Genomic DNA, 23,417 nt, shown 5'->3' with positions numbered 1-23,417 from the left:
TCATTTAAATTTCAACAAAAACTTTGGTCATTGGATAAACAGTCAAAACCATGTGGGTATTATTGCGCATTCAATTCTCATGCTACAAGGGATGGAAAAAATGAACAATCGCCCAATTCGGAGACATAAGACTAACCAAAATAAAGTTAAAAAAGAACAGTGTAGCTTATCACATCCACTTCTCATAAAATCATTTCATTCCTTTCACATTAAAAATGTTGATTTACAGTAATGGCAGAAGGGAAGTTTTTCACAATTCTGCACTGAGAAGAAAAACTAAAAGCTATATAAACTAAAGAACCTAAACTGTGACTGTGTGTTACAGATATTGGCAGCAGGTATACACTAAACTAAACTGTAATGGTGAGAGATTGGACACAAACCTGGCACAGAATCAGCAGCAGGCAGCTCAGTTTGCCAGCGATTGCATCGTCAGATTCTCGGTCATTATCCGAACTGGTTTGATTAGCTTGTCAGGATTGTTTAGTAGTAACTCTGAGAGGTAACCTTCGCAAAAGGACGTACTCAGGCTTGTCGAGTCGGGGCTTTCTGCAATATCTTCATCACTAGAAACGTCGAGGCTGATATAATCTGCCAGATCTTTTTCAGGAAAAGGGTCACTCAACTTAACAGGATGCTTCTCACTCACCACCATTCTCGACCCAGAAACATCGTATTTCTTAGAACCAAAGTACCGTCCTTGATCGTTATTCTTCCCTTCTGATCGTTTCCTTTTTCTTCCTTTGGTTTGTCTTTTAGGATGGTGAAGTTTGCACTTGGGTCTATCAGGACATGTACCTGTTGCTTCGAACAAGGGGCATACATAACTGTGCTTCTTACGGCACTGAACAATTAGGTACACCCAGTTTCATTAGATTTACAATTACAAACACGATGACATGATGTATCAAGTATAAAAGACTTGATATTGTCTGTAAAAGTTGAAGTAATTTTATGGAGCAAAACTTGAAGTAGGATAATTTAACAGAACAAAAAAATTTGTTCCCAGGAGGAATTAGTGCAACCCTTTTTTGTTGGGAAAATAAAAAATAAAAATCCTTCTAAAAGCAGTTCTATGAAACAGTCAGCAAAACGGTTTTCGAACATATTTTTTCAGGAAGCACCACCAAACGGCAACAACTATTAAGTATATTGAGTCACCGGTTAGGAGTGCAGCATCATGAAGCATTCAAAAAACTTGAAGATTTTCAATCAAATCGAACCCATCAGAGAACGAAGGCATGGTAAGATGTCAAACCACTTCTGGTAGAGTTAACCAGAATCTGAAAAGTCTCAATTTCTTGTCAGAAAGTGTTTGACCAGAGCATATTTATGAGTTAAAAATACATTAAAAAAAAGTCCCACTCAAGTCGAGTAACTAGAAAATAAAGTTCATGAAAGTGGAAATTACCTCGTTGCCAAGGGCACAATAACCCCTGAGAAAAGCCTGGCAAGTAGGGGCCTTTGAGTTCACATTTACATGTCTATAAGCACAATTTTTGCTGCTGCATAAACCTGTCAAGAAGTCCATCATAAACCTGCAGTTCTATAAATTTTTTGAAACAATTTAGTTTGAAAAGTACCCTGTAAAAAGTATGAACAATCAGGCATCCTTTCTGGAATGACCTGTGGAGGAAAGAAAATTGAGATGAAGGTTATGGACACTTTAGACCAAAGCTTAAACAACGAAAGGCCCATCAATTGAATCAGTGCTGAACCTTATGAGTCAATTTGCAGCTTGCGTTAGAGCATAAACCATTAAGAAATTTTGTGCAGACTGCAATCTTGGAAGTGTCGTGAATATAAGGGCACTTGCCACCTTCTTTGTTACATTTGCCAAATCTTGTGAAAAATTGACAGTACTTCCGCTTCTTAGCCAGACGCTGTCTTGCAGTGTGCAAACTCCATCGAATTTTCTCATTTGCCAATATGCGTGCTCGTCTTTTTGTATTTCTGACCAATTGATTGCCATTTCCAATCTTAACGTATCTACAAGTTTTTCAGTGTCAACCACAAAAGAATGTTAGCTCAATTGTCTATAGTAGGTATATGAGTATACAAGTATACTTCCCATCCAATGTGTGTGTGCATATACTCGAACCATGCTTTGTAGCTTAAATAAGTCACATACTCGTCATTTCCAATCATTAGACTCCGTGGAATAAAAAATTTCTTAGCACTTTTTTTTGGTTGCAGAGTAGTAGAACCAGATGCTTGGTCATCTGCAGGACATGAAGAATGAAGAATAACATTAGAGGAAGATAATACTACATTTCATATTTCAATTGAATAGCATGATTTCTGGCTGTTTATGGGCAGCCCCCTGCCTCCTTTGCTATCTTACGGTAAAATGAAAATTACCAATGCTACATTGGACCATCAATTGAAAGAAAGAGGTATTGCTTATGTGTTAAAACACATTTGAGGGCCGCTCAAGACAGCATGAAGAAGTTTGCAGCTCACACATGCTTTGAATTAAAGCTCGTAGTTGGAGATTAGGTGTTCCTTAAAACCCAACCATACAGACGAGCCTCTCTAGCAAAGCAAAGGAATGAGGAAACTATCTCCCAAATACTTTTGAGTGTCTTATTGCATTGAACGTAAAATTGGACCAGTAGCTTAAAAGTTAAAATTACCAAAGGACGCTATTATCCAACTAGTGTTTCATGTTTCACAATCGAAAGGTGCTTTGAACTCCCATCGTGAAACGCAAGTAGGCCCATCACTACATAGTGATGAATTTTAGTGGGTTGCAGAACCGCAAGAAATCTTTATTGACAGCACGAATGATCAAATTGGGGAAAAGGAGTATATGCGGAGGGGAGAGATTGTTAGTTAAAGGGAATGTGCGGAGGGGGAACCACTACAGGTTTAGAAAGGTAAGAAGTATATGGAATATTTAGGGGAGAGATTGCTTGTTTTGGGTAGGTTTTTCATTTATTATTTATTATTTTTATATTTTCTTTCTAGTTTTTGAGTTTTGGCTTTAGAAAGGTATGGGAGAGTTTACCGGCCCTCTCAAATTGGCTGGGAGTTTGTATTGCCCTAGGGCAAGAGATTTCCTCTTAATATCGATAATATGGGAAAGGGATACCTAACATTAGGGTTCTTAGAAAAGGGTGGATCATTTTAGTAGAATAGTCCATTGCGGGATTTGGGAGAGAGAGCTCTCTCAAAAGGCTGTTGTTATATTGTAATCTTCCTTTGATATTGCAATATATAACTATCTTGTGTTTTGGGTGTTCGAGTACCTAACAAATGTATACTCTTTATTTATATGACTCAATCACAACAAAATTTATAAGACCAATTTGAATTGAAATACAAGAATTGAATCATTACAAAAGAAAGGTCTAAGGGACCAATGTTACAAGAACTAAAGTGAAAGGACTAAAATTGTGCTTCGCCTGTTTTTTCAACAACAGAAGCAAAAACAGAACCAGCAGGAGACCAAAGAATCAAGAAAAGACAACTAGTAACATCCACCACAAAAGCAAATATCAACTAGCTGAGAGGTGTCATGGACGTAATGGGAAAGACGCCACTACCCTTTTGTTGTAGGAAAATATGACTTACACAGATGTTAGTTAACAAAGTATCATCATTTTACTACAGATACAAACCCACATCACTTCATTAAAAGAAAACTGCAGATTACTCGGCCATACCGGAGAATTAAAAGTCCACAAATTGCAAAATATAACGGACTTACAGGAGAACTGATTTCCACCCGGAGCATCAGAGGAAATAGATGCATCCAAATTACGCTCCCTTTTCTTCCTTTCGACATCAGCAACTGCCCTCGTAGCTTCCTATGTTAAAGAAGAATAAAAAGACGCTATTTGCTAAAAAAAAATATGTTATCAAAGAAAAGGTCAAAGATCATTCTTGCCTCCACAAGTGCCCATCAAACAGAATATATTAGGGACTATAGAGAAAAATAAAATTGCAGTCAACGTATGTATCATTATCCAACTTCGAACAAACCTCATTAGCTTTCTTTGAGTGCTTTTCAATGGATTTGGACCACTTTAAACTAGACCTGCCAATACTTAGTACCTTGGATTTTCTAAGTGAAAATCCATGTTTTGATCTTTTATAAACTGTGTTCCTGTTCCTCATCAGCAACAATTTTCTGGTGAAAAAACATTGGAATTACCACTTGTTGAACCAAACAGCCACCTTTTGTTGAAAAGAGAAACATAAATAAATAAGAACAGAAATCTTTAATGCACCACATGCCTGACAATAGAGAAAGAGCTGTTTCTCTGAGTAGAAGCGTTTAGCTTGAAGGTCTTCCAATGTGATCTTTTCCAAGGAAAAAGACGAGGAGCCATCTTATGATTCTGCAAATTACCACCACCAATTCCTGGAGCAACAGAACTGCGAAGTGTCCATACCAAAGAGGACTTTGACGGCCTATATGTTTTCACTACAGCTGTACAGAAAATCTATATTCAGTTTTACTATGACTACAGTTCATTGTAAAACAACATCAGGATGAATGTCAGGAAAACTAAACCCACACTACAAATGCATTATAGAAAATCATATATAAGTAGAAATGAGAGCTATTAGGGATAAGCATACTTGGGCAAGAAATATCAAACAGTTGAATCACAACGATTTAGACTTGTAAAAACAAAAGCCAGCAATAATTTAATAAAGCTATTCTCTTAAATGAAAGACAATGATTTAGAATAGTCTTATCAGTGTTTTTGATCGAGGTAACCACAGAAGACAGACAAAACAAAAGTTGAAAAGGAAATACATGAAAAATCTAGATCTCAAACATTTTTAAGACTATAAAGTATGAGCTATAAAAATAAAAATAAAAAATAGAAAAAATAGAAAAAATTAACACTATATCACACATATGACAGTTCATGTTCTATGTTCTAACCAAGAAAAGCAAGTTCCAAGAAAAAGAAGTGCCTCGTTTTTTTTTTTTTTTTTTTTAACAATAAACAAATTTTCCATTGTTACAAGTATGTTCAAAGATACAAAAAAAAAAAAAAAATCGCATAAGAAATGAAATTAAAAAGGAGAAAATTATAAACCTTCCATCGAAGGACATGAAAATTTGAAATTGAAAGTGGCTGGTAGCTAAAGCTATTACCAACAAATACATATTTAACGCATTAATAGGAAAAATGATGTTGGGAATAAGAGCTTGCACTGAAAGCACTAAAAATGCTCCAAGATATGCAGAGGCAGACACGAGGGATAAAAAGTTGGAAGAACCTGGTAAAACTGCCACATCTCTATGATGTGTGTACATTCATAAGTTTCATCCATTGTACAACAGTATAATGAAACATAAAAATTTAAGATAAAAATCGAGATTGTTCTAAGATATTGAGATACTGTATAAATAGAAACATACAAAAGCTACGAAATAAAAGCTAATGTTTAGCTATTATACCTTTATATTGTTGTCTCTTATCAAAACTTCTAGCATCTCCATCTCCATAAGAGCTTGGACCTCCTGGGTTCAAAATATCTTCGGTGGGGAGTGAAGTCTGCTTCATCTGACATTCTGATGATGCCCTGATCAACTGATTCTTTTTCCTCTTGTAATAGCCATCGGAGGCCAAGGAACAAGTAGTCTCCATATTTTTAGTTGATAAATTACAGGGTTTTGAAGTAGCAACCAACTGATTTGACTTGCGCTTTACATACACCATCTTTTTTACAACTGAAGAAACAAAATTCTTGTCTTTTTTTTCAGTCAGATGTTCTTTCTTATCAGCAGTACCAACCAGGCTTTTAGGAGCTACAAAAATCTTCGAGGGATCCCCAACAGACCTAGACAGATCACTAACATGTTTAGACTTCGTGAGATTTGATTCAGGTTCATGGCAAGGAGATGGTGCATAATCTGCATTGGGAATAGGATGATTGGGCGACCCAGACCCACTAGATAGTTGGGGAGGAAAGGGCTTATCAATAGGAACATCAGTTCCCCTTACTTTAAAATGGACAGGAGGATTAGCCACCTCAACCTTACCATTAGATTTTATATTAGGTCTGCAATCATGTTGATCAGATGAGCTTGAGCTTAAATCATGGGAGCCTGAAACTCGAGCTGCAACTGGAGATGGTTTTCGAACTAGGCTATTACCTTTACGAATGTACAAAGTACTCTCAAGCATTCCATCTCCACCATGTAACTGCCCTTGGGAAGGAATAGTACTTGATAAAGCCGCATTTCCAGGAGCTGGAACCAGAGTGTTAACATTCCGATGCCAACTTCGGGGTTTTGTACCAAGAAAACTTTTATCAGATGCTATCTTCTTTGAAGCAGTGCATGTGGAAAAAGATTTACCAGGAATTGTCTGATATTTGTGATAAACCATATTCTGATTTTTTTTGCACGAGTTGGCAGAATGATTGTCAGCTTGAAGTCCACTTTTTAATTCTACCAATGCCCGTGGTACTACTTTGCCAGCAGTCAAATTGTTGTCAGAATTGGTGCAACCTAATTTCTGATTAATGGTCGTAGGCTGTGGAAATGAAGTATCATTCGATGCCCTTAATTCATTTTCAGCACTAGATTTCTCCTTCACCTTTTTGTCATATTCACAATCCATTTTGAAGTCAATATTTCTGAGAGATACCTCACAATGTAATTTATCTATCCCTTGAACATTGGAGGTTTCTGGAGAACACAAATCCCCTTGGGTATCACTCGCAATGCCTATAATTTCATTGTCAGAATTGGCAGTGAGGCAGCTGCCACCATCAGTGCATCTTTCTATATGATGCACATTATCCTGGCCAAGATTACAAGACGCTTTAACTGCTTCTGGATATGAAAAATTTAAGGTCTGAGAGGATGGAACTTGAGGACTATTCCACTGTGCAGTCTTGTTACAAAGCATAGATTGTGCTTCAGCATGAATATTTAGTTCTTTTCTTCTACAAATGACTACATCCATATCATTTCTTTGATGTGGTGCCATTGTGGAAGTACTGCTGTCTTCTTTCTCATTTCCCAATGAAGAAAGTGGTTGACATTTTGAAACAATCAACTCCTCCTGGATTGAGCGAGAGTTTTCTGGTTGTTCATATTTCAAGCAATACTCAAAAGGACCATCATCAATATTTATTTTTTTGGAATTTTCTTTTTTCGGTATCTCATCGAGCATCTTGCTGATCCCTTTCGAACAATCTGTAGAAACAGGACTAGCTTTGAAAAAAGCATCCACAGTAGATGCTGCAACCTCCTCTCCTTCCATTAACTCAACATTAGAGGTTAACTGATCATTTAAACTAGAGATGACTGTAAGTGCAGGCCCTTCATTAGATTCAACACTGGGGCAAGGCAAAACAGGACTAGCAATGCATATCTTTCGCTTCTTTCGGGACTTGATCTCATTTCCTCTATTATTAACATCAAAGCCCATCGACAACTTATTTTTTGACGACTTACCTAATAAATTGAAATCAGGCATTGGACTCTCTTCAGTGGTGGTAGGATTTACATCTATTATTATGCTTCCATCACCAGAAACACCCTGCTCTGAAGGACAATAATTTTTAGAATTAGAACGTACACATAAATCCTCAGAATTCGTCTCCTGATTGATGTCACAAGAACCTGCAAAATCCAAACAATTTTTAATTTTACTCATCTTTGACAATGATTTCTCACCCTGTCCACCACTAATTGAAACCTTAGCTTTGGCAGATCTTTCTACAGAACTAATACCTAGTGAAACAGAACTATCCATAGCTTTCGATTCTCTCATTGCACTACCAATCCTCTCACAGTTAAGAACCTCATTCACTCGTATATTAGTACACTGACGACAGACATCAGAATCTTGATTAGTATGTTGTCCACTGTTATAGTCTTGCAAATTTTTGGAATCAATCTGCATTTCCGATGCTTCTGGATTTACGCCCACCAAAGAATTGCTAATTGTAACTTTTGCTGCAGATACTCCCACGACATCAGTCTCAGGAGGTCCAGTCACCCTGTTTGCACATTGCTGGCAAATTCCATCGGCAAAACAAGTTTCACAAAGTGAAGTATTATCTTGAACCTGAGTTCCCCCATTATCAAAATCCATGGGAACGTCTTTATTAACAGCCAAACTATTTCCATTAACAAGATTATCAGATATATTAGGATCATTTGAACTCACTATTCCAGACTGACTGCTTCCTAGGGAAAACATGATAGATTTAGACCCTTTACTATATACATTCTTAAGTGACAAGTCTTCTTCATTCCCACAAAGTTTAGGCTTGATTGACTTCTGACATTCAAAATCGAAGTCATTAGGTCCATTTGATAGTTTAAGATCCTTATTAGAATTTAAAAGAGGTGGAACAGAAATGAAAGAACTGTTTCTCTCAATTTGATTACTAGATCCTCTTGCCTCTTTTATCAAGGGATTCAATGGAGAATCGAAGTTATGTTTATTACTATCATCTGCAGGTACACATTCCATGCCCATATCAGTGTTGGCTTGAAACTCTTCTGATGTTAAAGGCAGGACAGACTGATCTGCTTTTCCATTATCTAGTGATCCAGACATACCATGCTGAGAAGCCTTCAACACAGAACCATGATCTGAGTTCATTCCAGATGTGGAAGACTTGTTTTCTGAAACCGGCGGAATATTTTTCAAGCTACATGCTTTCAAAGGGTCAACATTGCTGTTTCTTGTCTGTAAATACAGTCGGGGACTTCCTACCTTCTTCACTACTTTCCTCACAACCTTTTTCTTCTTCATGGTTCTCACAGTAGCTACTTTTCCATAAGCATTCCTTCCTTTTATACCTGACACCATTCCTTGTGAAGGTCTTTCAACGTTAGTTTTTCTAAGTGAATAATTGCCCTTAACCAAAGAAGCATCTGTTAAATTGTTAGATCCATTACCAGCAAACGAACCTGTAGCCTTCTCTTCTGATTTTTTCAGCTCATTTTTAGAACCTGGGGGACATGGAGCAGGATTTGTAACATCATTTGTGCCTAAATCATCCTTGTTCTTTCCCGTTAAATGCAAGTCAGTAGAGTTATGGTGGGGAACGGGAACCAAAACATTTGTAGTTTTTTCATATCCAGGCATTTTATCCATATGAGATGTCGGAGCAGACTGTGTTGGTGTCACGATCGCCTTGGCCACCAACGAATTGGATTTAAAAGAAACATCAAGCTCCATAGGACTTCCCTGTCTCTTCTTCCCTGCATCTATTCTGTAGCCCTGAGATCGAACCTGATTTTTGCCCCTGTGGAAACCGTTCTTCTCATCGAAATAATCAGAATCGTGTAATTGTTCACTCTCTCGGTTACTGTGACAAGGATTTGCCATCTGAATTCTGAGAAAAGCACTCTTTTTCTGTACCTGCTTCCGTGGAGTGGACGTGTACTCATTATAACCTTCTATACTATCCTTATTGTCACTGTAATATTTTCCTGATTCTGGATTAGAATGTCCATGCTTACCAGACATAATTCGAAAATCACTACGGTCACCATATCCTCTATCATTGCTTCCATCTGAGTACGAATTGTGCATGTTTCTAAAGGTTTGTTTGCTATGAACCCATCTCTGATTTTTACCCACCACATTACCATTCCTACGACTCCTAAAAGATTCTTTTTCATAATTCGAGCCATAGCGATGTTTATCAAAACTACCAGAAGTAAATTTGTTATCTCTAGATAATGGACTCTGCATCGCTCCAGATTCCATAAAGGTGATATTGGAATCAGCTTTAAGCTGATCGTGGTGATAATAATTCTCCTCACCTCGTCCCCGTAGCACCTCTTCTCTTGGATTTGTCTGAAATCTATCATTGTATTCCGCTCCCCGCCTAGAACTACTACCTGAACTATACCTAAACATATCAGGGGGCGGATACGGCATGACAGATCTGTAATCAATTTCTCGGTGGCCAGCTCCATGCTGAAAATCGATAGGAGAATGCGGAATTGGAGGTCGATTATCCGCAGAGCCTCTCGATGGATCCGAAACATCAAACCGAGTTTCATGGAACGAATGATTAAGGTCAACAAAATCGCGGTGAAACCCTCCGTCGAAAGAAACTCGACTGGAAAGCGGAGGGGAGCGCGGAAATTCACGAATAGGGTGGGGAGACCTCAATTGGTCATCGTGAATCGAGGAAGAAACAACAAAGTGTGGTTGAGAGGGATTATAACCTAGCGGCGGTGCTTGTGACGGGGGTGGATGAATCGGAGGATGACGGTACGACGGCGGTGGCGGTGGCGGCCGCAGAGGGAAATCTAGCCCTTTATCGGGAATGTTATGAAGAACCTGATGGTGATTGGAAGGGAAGTGGAAATTGGGATCGTCCGGAAAAAAAGGGTGAGGAAGAGGGGCGGAGGAAGGAGGAGGAGGAGGAGGAGGAGAGATATACCTGGATTGATCCCGTTGGTGGTAAAGAAATGGAGGCAAATCCATGGCGGAGATCAGATCTGGTTGGGCGGCCAATGTTTATCGTCTTGATTGGATTTGGACTTGGAATTCATAGCGTTACGGCAAAATCGTAGTTGTGTGGTGTATATATTCCTGTGGATATGACCAATCGTGACGGAATTTGAATACACAAAAACAAGATTTTCTTTTGTTCTTTCTCCAAAATCATAACATTCATAGTCACAATTATTTCAAAATTTTAACATCCAAATTTTACTTTCTTACAACATCTTACCAATATTTATTCATATGCAAATTAGGGTTTAGGGTTTAAAATCATGAGTTCGATTCAAAACCTATTCAATTTTTTATAAGTATTTGTATGAGTATAAGAAATCAAATTTATATCCTCATCACTCATTTTTAATTTAGATGATTCGAGCACATAACCCTGTTGACTCTAAAAGTTCGTGTCTTATGTCTAGATACAAAAAGCAAAGTTCCATTTCTACACGATTTTCGAATTGTGTTTATAAAAACTTGTTTGATTACACCTTTCAATGTTGAACTTTATATAATGAATGCTAACTTAAGTGATTAGGGGCACTCGGTGTGGCACTACTAAAATTGAGAAGAAATATGACAAAGTGTTGAACAATCCTAAGATCTGAGCCTATTTTGAAATCGAACCTTTGGCCACCTATTATAGATTAAAAACCTAGGGTTTCTACCATGGCCAATATGAGAAATTCTAGCCAGCCATAATCACTTGATTTGAGAAAATTTACTAGAGAATTTTCCTAAAATATGTCAATTCAATATTTTAAGAAAGATTTATCAATTAGGTTCTACGACGACATGTTGGTCGCATTTCATCTGATCTACTCTTGGTCAAAATTCTACCTTCATTTTTTAATTATGGTTGCATCTTGAGTGCACGAGTTCCTTTCACAACTTTTGCAATGTCGAGTTCCATTCTTTCAAGACCCCTTTTAATTTTTGTATGAATCCATGACTTAACCACCCAAACATTTAGCTAGTATGCCAATAATTACCAAACAAATATTTGAATGATTTCTCATCCTATGTTTTCAAATTCAACGTAGCTTGACACCTATCTTAACTGACCGAAGGTTACATGAATTGGGTAATGGTATGTGAGGTAATATGAGGTCCATAATGAATGGAAGAATAGTCTACCCAATTGTTGTCGGTTAAGGTGGGCAAAAACATTGACTCGCGAACCAATCCAAAAAGTGAGACGAAGACCTGACTCGCGAACCAATCCAAAAAGTGAGGCAAAGACCTACAGTTCTATTTATGAAAGACTACTTTTCAAGACGAATCAGACTGAATATCCTAAATACGACCGGCCTCCTAATCCGTTCATTTCTAAACGTCCATTCATACTTATCTTTCAACAAATAGGCTATAATTCTAAGCTTAACTAGTCAAGGTGAGCAATCATGTAACTCCCTACCTATCCAACTAAGATACATACCTGAGTTAGTCATAATAAACTCCTCACCAACTCTCTAATAGTCACATCATAATATTGTAAATACGAGGGGAGTGACTAAGATATTTGCCATATATATCATATTTGCTCTTTTATTATAGGCAAATATCTTTATCCATTTATTGTTATTTCCATATCCGATTCTCTAAATGATTATAATTAGAAAAAAATTTCCCCACTATTTAGGTGTAATGGTTTTAGCAAATATTCTCATCATCATAGTAATTTAATAATATGAGAGGCTCGTTCATAATCATACATAAACATAATATGCATGAAACAGCATTTGGTACGATGATATTTAAGGTCTACATAGAAAATCATCTGTCACATACAAAATCAAAATACAAGTTAGTTCCATAAAGAAAATTCTCCAATGGACTACTTACCTCACTTAAATCTCAAGTAACATAAGAATAATGAGTTCCTTTCCTTTTAAGTTCACAATAATAATGGTTAAGCCCTAAAATCATACCTAAAGTTTGTATCATTCACCCTCAAGCATTTAAGACACGTTTCTTCTAATACGACGACAAAAATGATTTTAAAATTTTCACAATAACTCCCAAAAGTGCCCTTAAATCACCCTGAAATCATATCAGATTCAGTCTATAGTGCATCTTTGGCATTATAATACTTCTCCATCATAAGATTGTCTATGACTATAGAAGTTGCTCCAGTTAACTGAGAACAATAAGCATCTTTAAACCCAGAAAAAGTATCAAATAAAAGGTAGAGCAAAAAATAAACAAAAAACAAAAAGAATTCCTATATCATCCCCTTCCATTGCCACTCAAATCCTAGCACCATCATCGAAGTAGTACCTGAACCTTCTGTAATACAGTTGGTCCCTGCAAGGAGCTTTTATATAAAAACCGTTCGGCCCCCTCTTCGACTATGGCGGTCATATGCAATGTTGAATTTTTCAATCAGCTCATTCATTGCACTGGATGAATAGAGTTTCGCATGAGGGAAGGAGAGGGGAAAAAGTATCATGTTAGCAGATCAACAAATATTTATTTTTTCCAACAAGAACAGGGCATAGGATCACAATAGTAATTATACCATCGACTTAATGCTTGACATTCTCACAATAATAATATACTATCAACGGAAAGTTGTACAAAGAAAGGAAAAAGAAAACAGAAAGTTCAATTAACTTAATCAATCAACCAGATATTTCGAAGTTGACCAACCTACATGCACCCGTATGTTTATAAACAAGATCCTAACTTGTAAGGCTTGATTACATCAGGAGATTTATACGAACTAGGAAGGTAGAAGTACAAACCGAGAGTTTGAGTGTGTATCGACATTGGATATTCATTCAATACAGGCATGCTCAAGTATACCCAATACGCTATCTAGAATGTAATCTTTTCCTTTCTAAATTCAAACATATTTGGAACAAGTGATGGACGCGTCTAGTATGAAGTAAATATATACATGGAAATAAACTAATTGATAAAATCTTCAATTTGACTTGCATATTTACATTATGGGACTAAGAAATAGTTTATAATGGTACAAATGAAACATTATAGTAACTAAAAAGTCCACTTAATAAAACCAATAAAGCGATCAGTAAAAGGTGTGAGAAATGATTTTGAGATGAGAGGTTTTTGTTCGTGGGACCTGTTATTTGTTTTGAATTTTATATCCGAAAAGGTTCGTGTGAGTCTAAGTATGTAGAAGTGGAAACATGTACTGCTCTAAAAACGTATTTGACTTGCCACGCATTTGGCATTGCCAAAGTGCTGATTCTATTTTTAAGATCATATGTTACTGAGCATATGTTTGTGATTCTAATCTAGTTAGCAGTCCTATGTAGTATTCCACATCTAGAGATGTATAATGTATAATATATAATTTACTAAACAAAATATTTTTATACACTACAACGAAAAGGTATAAAATGAGATCAGAAATATCACACCTTGAGCAATTAGTGGACATTGCTAGGTACGTAATCAACATTGTGTCAGTATATTCCTGAAAGAAAGGTGGGAGATTATGGAAGTATGAATAACTAATCACAAAATCAAGGTAATGTCTAAAATTTTGGAGCAAATGTTTGAAGTTTTTAACTGCAGGAAAATCAAGGCCAAGCGAAATGAGACGTGAGATGCGAGAGTACTCACCGTCAAGAAATCATCTCGAAACTTTTCTGATTCAATAACTGGTAATCTTCTGAGTAAACTAGACACTTGTCTTAGTAGAGAATTCTCCAGAGGAATATCACCTGATTCAGAGAATAACAGATACGAAAAAATCAATCTCAAATTGAGCCATTTAATCGCAAGTTTTCCATGAAGAATTCACTAGACATCAGAAACCACCAAATGCAGCAATCATGTTCAGATGAATGATGAAATGTCAGAGCCCGACCACAACTGACAAAAAGAAAAGGAATACCCACCCTGCTTTCTGTACTCTCAATTTTTTCATTGTACACATTTTTATGCACAGTAAAGAATTGAAAATACCATTTTGCATTGCCAGAAGATAACTGTGAAGTATCCTGATTCTGCTGTTCAGCATTTTGATGGCACTGTGAATACCCGCAAGGTGAGCAGCCACTGCATTCAAGATCAAATTTCTCTCATTATGGACATGATTACCAAATCAAAACATGAAAGGCAATAAGTAATAACGAAGTTTTAACCCCAAGATTGAACTAAAAGAGGTACAGGATCACTCACGTTGAGTTGCAGCAGAGCCTCCATCAGATGGTTTCAAATGTGCAACATGATCAACAGAAATTCGCTCAGCTTCTACCGTCTTTGAAGAGTAAGAAATGTGTGAGAAACTCAATAACAAGAATTGCAACAAGTTTGAGGACTCAAGAAACGAAGAAGTGAACAAACCTCTATAGTGTAACTTGAGCGAACAAAAATTAGCTGGGGGATCCCTTCTATAAGATGTAGTTCTGTAGTTGTAAGAACCCCAAAGAACAGGAGTTAATAAGACCATGCAAACAATTCTTTTCTAAAAAAAAATTCTAGTGGAAATTTACCATTGGAATAAAGTGGCAACAAAATAAATTACAATCACGTGTAATGTAGGAATTAAGAGCAAGACAAAAAGTAATTTTCATTGGGGTTCACAAAAACAAAAACTACCGTCCACTTAGGTCACCCCATGACAATAACCCTTGGGAGACATTTAGTCAAACTAGGTTTCTAAGAGCCCAAACTTGAATCATCGGAACCCATCCCCTCTGTCAAAAAAATATTTAACAAAATCAATTTAGACAGTAAATGCAACGTGACTGGGCATACCCTGTGACATGGCACATGCTAACATATGCAGTATTCTCCTAGTGATATTTCTAAACTGAGGACGAGATGAAAATGTTTCAAGTTCCAAATAAACGAAACCCCAAAGGTGAAATTGGGTGATCGGGTGACAGGAACAACAAATTTGCAAGGCATTTAAAATATCTCATTATTTGAAGAGTCAAAGTTTCACTTTCCCTTCTCACAAACAAATGTTATTAATCCATATTATACACAACATACTTTTTATTTTAGAAGTACATAGCCCAAAGAAAAATACCATATCACCAACATTCCAGAGTTTTCTCTTGGCTATATACAAACAGACCATTCCCAAGTCAACTGTTTACAAAACAGCTTACTGAATAACTCTCTCCTACTTACAACTTCTACAATCCTCGATAGCCCATTAGCTGTAAGAGCCTAGTCAATGATTTGTCTCCCTACAACAAATGCACCCTCGAATTCTGAAGTTGTTGATGGAAGGACCTCTTCAATCTCTTTGCCAAAACCTTAGCAATAATCATATGGACACTTGTGTTCAGACTAATGGGTCTAACGTCTTTAACCTTCATTGCTCTCTCTTTCTTAGGAATCAGGAAAACAAAAGTATCATTCAGAGAGGTATCAAGAATGCCCCTCTCAAAGAACTCCCTGAACACCCTTTCAAGAACGCCCTTAATGCCTTCTCAATTATCATGGAAGAAATCCACAGAGACCCATCAGGGTTGAGGGACTTATTCCTTTTGCACTCTAAAGGCTTTCTTCCTTCTTTCAGCGAGAAAGGACCATTCACAATCAAACTTTTCACCCTACCAAATGGAAACAAGTCCAGCCCTTAAACAGAGGGCCAATTGCTAGCACCCAGGTCAAATAAACCAGAGAAAAAGGAAAGGATTTCCTCCTCAATTTACTTCTCCCCCTAACCATCTCCCTCCAATCATTTTCAAGAGAATCAATAAAATGATGGAACAAAGCCATATTAATATCCCCATCCTTCGCCCACATAGCTTTAGCTTTTAGACTCTAATTAACAGTTTCTCGCTTGACCAACTTCACAAACTCCACCTTAAAAGACAAGCTTCCCTCCTTAAGCATCTCAAAAAAAAAAATAACTACCCCATGTTCAAGCCCATAAATGACGTTAATATACTTAAAAGCTACCATATTTTTAATTTCCCATAAAACGACATTCTTCCTAGTTGCCTGGAACGACCATATTCCACTATGATGGAAAAGCAGCCTTGAACGAAGGATGGCCAAGCCACATATTCTCAATGCAAAGGATAAGGGCCCCACTTCATTGAGCGAGAACTAAAAATATGCAGTCAGTGGTATGCAGTCAGTGGTCCGAGTAACTATAGGCCGTAACACCTGTCTCCAGTACCGCACCCATCCACCTACTCCTTGGCCATAAAAAAACCTATCAATCTTACTAGCACCTCCCAACTAGACCAAGTAAACCTCCCACTAACTAAAGGAGGACCCAAAAGATTACAACCCTGATGAAATCATTAAAAAGCCTCATAGATCTCGTAACTCTCCCTCCCAACGCCTTCTTCAAAGGAGAACAAACAATATTAAAGTCCCTTCAACACACCGACGGGGCCCACAATAGCCTGACAAATCTCCCTAACTCTTCTAAAAACTCTTGTCTACCTCAAATCTTAGGCGGATCGCAAACCCCAGATTTCAAGTCGCCATATTGTTCAAAAAGAAACAAAATCGAGACAAAGAACATACTTATGAATATCTCCATTGGAAAACTCAACCAACATTCCAAAGAACAAGAATCCCCTCGATGGCCTCCTCCTACTCAATCTCCTCCTAGCCCACCCCTCTACCAAAGACTCTTTAACCAGCCTCTGATGATATTAGTAGACTGGTTTAGTTTCCAAATCACAACATTTGGATTCTTATGATAAATAACTTCTTTAACCAGTTAGTATACTGGTTTAGTTTCGAAATCACAACATTTGGATTCTTCTGATAAATAACTTCTTTAACCAACCTCTACTTCACTATCAAGAATCAGTGGATGCCCCAGCTTCCTAGAAACTTTCTTCCTGTCATAATTAACAGAACAATTGAACTTTTCTAATTCCCTAACTAGCTTCTTTCTACATGTTCTAGACTTTTGGACACTTTTCCTATTCAAGATATTATCAATCAAATCCACAAGGGGAGTCTAAATAGAAACTGAATGGATCCAAATTGAGGCAAGAGCAGCCCATCCTAAGGACCAATAGCCTAAAGCAGCCCCACACATAGGAATACTCGAAAGGCTTGAAGAACTAGAACAAGGGTCAGGACCAAACATGCCCTCCACATTAGGAAAGGTGAAACTTCCCCTCTCAACCCTACTTCTAGAGATAAGAGACAAGGGGCAAAAGAAGAGCCACTCCCTGGTAGAAAGTCAGATGAGGCAAGACTTGACAAGGACCATAAAAGGAGTTACGCAAAAAAGACTGACCGCACCCGAGAAATCATCCCTGAATATTGCTTCCCTATCAAGCCCCCCACACAAATCTACAATCGTCAAAATCAATTTCCTAGACCTTAGAAATAGGGAAATGTCTAATGTTGTAATCCAACACGCTGAAAATGTCGAATGCCTCTCCTTTGCCAATAACTTCAAGTCCAAACGTGAATGACAAAATCTTTCAAGAACTTTGCAAATCCTCTGGAATAAAGATTGACAACCTTATACCTTTGAACGACTCCTGAGACAGAAAATTGCATCTCCTCTTCAAGCTTAACAAAACTTGAAAGAAGATAACCGGTGAAACTAGCCTCCATCGAAAAAACTTGTTGCGTCCCCACCTTAGAAGCTACCACTAAACAGTCCTGAGCCCAAGCTACTGTCCTCAGCTCCAACTCCACTATCCCAACCTTCGACCCACTCCATTCCTCAATTGAAACCTTCCTCCCACATCCACTCTTTCAAAGAAGAAAGATCTTTTAATCAACTAGGACCTTCTTCATGGCTTCTCTTTATAAGTATTTTGATGGAATTTTCTCAAAGGTCGTATAATTTCTTCACAAGTATAGCATTCTTCCCAACAGATTATTTAAAGGATATAATAAAAGCCAAGGCTTAAGAAATGGTTATCAATCCCTAAATAGATGAAAACCCGATTATACACACTACATGCACCACTAAGGCAATCATGGATGCTCAACCTAAGAAGATTTGGCATTAAACTGATGAAGAAAAATGAAGGGTCATACAACCACACAAGTTTTATTAGTAACAGAACTAATATAATGAGGAAAATGAAGTACTGCAGACAAATGACATGTCAATAAGAAGAAAAGAAACAAGACATATTACCACTCTCGTATATAGTAACTGGGAGATCCTTTTGAGCATGATTAATGGAAGGATCAAGAAGAACATAGACAGGACTTTCATTGATATCCATCAACTGTCAAGTCAGAAAGCTCATCAAAATTAATTTTACAATTATATCCATTATAATATTCTAATTTCCCATCCAAGAAAAGAAGTACAATTACATCTATCAAACTATATATTCTCTCTTGTTCTCGTAAGAAATCAAATTCCATCATTGAAAAGCTAAATACATAAAGTAAGATATGCATCCTCCCAACAAAGACCAGGAAGATTACAAAGAACCTTCATTTGGATTTGATCGAAGTCAGAGAACAAGTATAATAATATAAGTCTTTGAGAGAGTAGACCCACAAAGGCTGGTCTTCAAAAGTTTTTCTGTCATATCATAATATTCAATGGCACATGAACAATAAAGACAAAGAAAGAGAAAAACAAAAAAAAAAAAAAACGAACCTATTCTGAACTCTAGTACATAAATAAATTTCCAAACTCACAAGGTGGGCGAAACATCGACCAGTAAACTTATATTTGAAAAACTGAAAAATTCACTAATAAGATGGATGCTAATAGAGAGGCATGACACTACTGTCATCAAGTCCACCATTAACTCCCGGCACTCCAACCCTCAGGGCTAAAGTATATCCGTAGAAAATCCCTTTTGCATGTCCTTCAGGGAAAAGTCAACAAGCATGGAGATGAATCCTATCATTGATGATCCTCTCAAGCTATGAACTTATGATTTTAAAAGGATTTGAATTTTTGCTTGCCCTTTTTTTCTTTTTTTTTTTTTTTTTTTTTGACCATAAATCAATAAGGAAAGGCTAAAATAGGGAATTCATATTAGAACAAAAAAACACCTACTACTAAGAAAAACTAGAAATCTTAGTAGTCAAATTACAAAACTTTTGAGTAACCTTCACAAACCTTTTTTTAATGACAACTTTCATTGAGAAAAAATGAAAGAATACTTGCTTTTTTTACCAATATTCAATTAGGAAAGGCTAAAATAGAGAGTACATATTTAAAAAAAAAAAAATCACCTCATCCTAAAAAAAACTAGAAACCTTGGTAGTCAAATTACAAGACTTTTGAGTGACCTTCACGAACCCTTTTCCCCCCTTTTTTCATAATGACAACTTTCATTAAGAAAATGAAAGAATACAAGGCATGCAAAAAAACAAACCCACATAAGAAAGTTCAATTAAAGAAGATGGCTCCAACTATACAGAATAGTACCTAAAGAATAATTACAAAAGATCTTCAAAATTGAAGCCCAAAAGGAAATATGAAATCTAACAAGGGACCATACATCAATTGGATCCATCTACAACCTCTAAACACTTTGTTATTCCGCTCACTCCAAGGATCTTATAGAACACACCCCAGCAAACCATATCACTGGTGTTCTTATGTCGAGCTAGGCAGATGAAGGAACTCCTCGATCATGTCACTTCCTTGTGTCGAGCTAGCGAAAAGCCAAGCATCATATGAAAAGATTCCAAATGAACCTCGCAAACTCACATCTCCAAAAAGTGTGATTTGAGTCTTCCTCCACCTTCCAATATAGAATACAACAAAACAAACCAACTAACAAAGCCATTTTTCTCGCAAATTGATCCATAGTATTAGCTCAACCATGTAACACTTGTCAAGTAAAAACTTCACTTTCCTCAATATCTTAATCCTCCACTCACGTAAGGGAGAAGGGTTCAACAAACTAGATTTGTAAGAAAAACCCTCCACAAGGTTGGAACTCCACAGTCAAACATTACTATGCCTCAAAATGACTTCCCCAAGCATGGTCAAGAGAGAGAGAACATTTGTCGCTTCCCTAAGTGTCAAAGAGCAACAAAACCAAAATGAAACAGAAACTGAGCTCCCTGACCTAACCAAAAGATCAGAGACACAACATGAACCAATGAACCAAGTGAGAGAAAGAAGGAAGTTCAACAAAGATATTCGTTCATAGATTACAGTAAGTGCCTTTAATCCCACCCGACAACCACTCAAAAGGATGAGAACCAAACTTGTTTTCAATAATCATGTGCCAAGTAGAGCTAGGTTCAAGGGTGAAATGCCAAAGCCATTTGGCTACAATATTTGTGTTACAAGTCCTTAAGTTTCCAATTTCTAGTCCCTTTAGTAAATTGGCCTCTCAATGACTTCCCCTAATCAAGTGCGACCTCCTTCTTCCACCCCTTCCCAAAGGAAATTGCCATAAGCTTCTCAATGTTCTTATAAACCACGTACAGAGCTCTAAAAAGGGAGAGATAATAAATAGGGGTACCACTCAAAATAGAGCAAATCATTATAGATTTTTCTATCATTAAGAAAATTAAAAAAAAAAAAAAAAAAAAAATTCATTTGTATGCTCAAAATAAGTTTCTAGAATGTCGGTTTCTGGATGGCATTTTAACCCAATATATAGAAATGTGGAGTTTAGTTGAGACAAAATGAAGGTAGATTATAGATTCAGATGGTTAACCAAGGGACTTTCTCCTTGTTTCCTGCATGTTTGGGATTTCATAGAAGGATATTTGTTTTGAGTGTTCAATAAACTTTTGAGAGAGAGTAATGGTAGGTTCCAATACAAATGAAATATTCCTTTGCCCTCACACAAAAAGACTAGAGCACCAAAAATTAAGAACGACGTTCCAGTTAGCCCAGTTACTAATTTCTACAAGATAATCAAAGGCATTGGTGGAGCGAATGAGAAAGGTGCTTCCTAGTTCCATCTCTAGTGCGCAGTTAGCCCAGTTACTAATTTCTACAAGATAATCAAAGGCATTGGTGGAGCGAATGAGAAAGGTGCTTCCTAGTTCCATCTCTAGTGCGCAATGGGCTTCTGTGGCTAGTAGAGAGACAAATGTTGGAACATGTCTCAGTTACAAATAAGGCTTTGGAAGGGAAGAAGGTATTCTTTTAAGATAAACTTTGAAAAAGCCTATGATCAAGTAAACTTAGAGTTGTTGGTTAAGGCCCTTAAGGAAAAAAAATGCTTTAGCATTAGATGGCGATCTTGGATGAGGAATTGTCTTCAGTCAACTGATTATTCTATCTTAATTGTCTACCGTTCAAGGTAGAATTTTTTTGTGACTAGAGGTAGCAAACAAGATACTTCTCTTTCTCTATTCATATTATCGTTGTGGTGGATGTTCTCAGGCTATTAGTGTCGAGTGAAATGAAGCAGAGTTACACCGAGTGTTTTAAAGTTGAAATGAATTGGGTACATCTCTTTCGTTGATATTTTGCAAATGATACTAACCACTTTCTTTTGGTTAAGGGATGACACTTGTTCTTTATTGGAGTTAATAGGAAGAAATCTTTCATAGCAAGAGCTGGAGGATTGAAAATTTGGCAGTAAAAATATCGTTGTCTGGTCTCATTGTGGTGGTTCAAACGCATGAGAATGTATACGCATCCACACACATATACATACCCAGGGGGACGCAAGAAGTAGAGAGTTAATAATAAACCAAATGTTAGGTATGCATTTTCTTAATGAAAAACTAAGCTTCATTGAGAAAAACAATGCAAATGAAAAGAATTACAAGAACATACAAAAATCCATCCCTCAAATGGAATCCAAGCCCTAGCTAGGGAGGATTGGACTACAATCTAAAAGATGAGAAACTAACACCACGATTCTAAGGTATGCAAATAAAAGGCTTTGGGAATTAAGAGTTCATTTAAAATTCAACAGTGTACTTAAGAATGTATAAACCCTGTAAACAACTTTGTGCCAAGATAGTATGATGGCAGTTTAAATGGTAACTTACAGCCTTATGGATATGCATGTCAGACTCCATGGCATCACTCCCAGTAGAATACCAACCCAAAATGTAGAAGTGGGGAAAAACTTTCTTATCTGCTCAAATCAAGAACGCAGCTCGGTTATCATCAATAATAACATCAACTCTAATAAATAAAAAAACAAAAGAAATGTCAAGAATTACTAACAGAGCTCTTGCTTCTTCTCAAGGAAGGTGCGGTCCAGTGAATGAGTTTTGGGATCATACAGAAGCTCAAAGCTGTTGAAGATCTCAACCGTGCGGCCCTTCTGAACGCCAACAACACAACCGTAAACCCTAGGAGCAGGAGGAGAAGTGGAAGGGTCCGCAGAATCGGCTACATCGGCGCCATTACTTAGGGCGCATGGGGATGGAGATGAACTGCTTAAGGAGGGAGGATTCATCTGAGACTTAACCCTGGTGTAGTGATCGGAAATGTTCACAATCACAAGAGGATGCAGTTTGAATGTCAATCCGCTGCCAGACGACGCCATGATCGATTGCAACAAGAAATTCAAAACCAGAGAGAATGGAACGCAGGAGGAAATGGATTCAACACTGAAATCTTCTCATTCGTTTTTCAATTGCCCAACATACTCTCGTTTCGTCAAATCTCCGAACTTTCAGAAAGGATCCTTCTGGAAAATTTCCGTCGGCTTCGCACTTTACGGTTTGCTTTATGTATGTGCTTTGAGTGTCTCGTTAAATCATAAATTTTGCTATCAACTTTGAAATTGATTCAATTAAATTATGTTTTTTAATTTCAAATTACAAATGGTTTAATAATTTCTTCAACTTTTAATTTATATCTATCATACTTCATCCATTTATACAATAATAAAAAAAAAAAATTATTGTTCAACCTTCTCCTACCTTTCACATTCTCCTATTTGTGTCTTTTGTGATCTATGAAATTTGTCCAAACTTTTTTCTCTTAATATGGTTACAATTAGATACCACTTGACACAATCGCACTTTCGAAGGCAGCGGATTAGCGATTGTGCGGCACTCACTTTCCAACGACAAGTGAGCTAAGCCAATTTGTTCTTGCGTCGCCTACGGCCAAGCGACGTATGA

At 37.1% G+C, this 23,417-nt stretch overlaps 2 protein-coding genes across 2 annotated transcripts; both read right to left on the bottom strand.

Annotated features, from left to right (window-relative positions):
• Positions 1 to 179: 179 nt before the first annotated feature.
• LOC111788851 (Zinc finger C-x8-C-x5-C-x3-H type family protein) lies at positions 180 to 10,558 on the bottom strand. Its single transcript, XM_023669406.2, has 9 exons — positions 5,426 to 10,558; positions 4,243 to 4,438; positions 3,988 to 4,135; positions 3,713 to 3,812; positions 2,132 to 2,222; positions 1,719 to 1,989; positions 1,584 to 1,626; positions 1,412 to 1,515; positions 180 to 844 (listed from the first exon to the last, which is right to left on the bottom strand). The coding sequence occupies exons 1-9, from the start codon at positions 10,437 to 10,439 to the stop codon at positions 410 to 412; spliced, it is 6,402 nt and encodes a 2,133-aa protein (XP_023525174.2). The 5' UTR covers positions 10,440 to 10,558; the 3' UTR covers positions 180 to 409.
• Positions 10,559 to 12,485: 1,927 nt separating this feature from the next.
• Positions 12,486 to 23,052, bottom strand: LOC111789368 (COP9 signalosome complex subunit 6a). The gene is made up of 9 exons (XM_023670120.2): positions 22,510 to 23,052; positions 22,329 to 22,417; positions 18,526 to 18,619; positions 14,781 to 14,842; positions 14,616 to 14,694; positions 14,400 to 14,492; positions 14,055 to 14,155; positions 13,850 to 13,905; positions 12,486 to 12,859 (listed from the first exon to the last, which is right to left on the bottom strand). Exons 1-9 carry the CDS (start codon positions 22,832 to 22,834, stop codon positions 12,778 to 12,780), a joined length of 981 nt encoding a protein of 326 aa, XP_023525888.2. The 5' UTR covers positions 22,835 to 23,052; the 3' UTR covers positions 12,486 to 12,777.
• Between the last annotated feature and the right edge of the window lie 365 nt (positions 23,053 to 23,417).

Source organism: Cucurbita pepo, chromosome 2, assembly GCF_057944985.1.
Source record: "Cucurbita pepo subsp. pepo isolate OVF chromosome 2, ASM5794498v1, whole genome shotgun sequence".
NCBI lineage: Eukaryota > Viridiplantae > Streptophyta > Magnoliopsida > Cucurbitales > Cucurbitaceae > Cucurbita > Cucurbita pepo.
The sequence above is the reverse complement of the archived record's forward strand: the minus strand, read 5'-3'. Positions and strand labels throughout refer to the sequence as shown.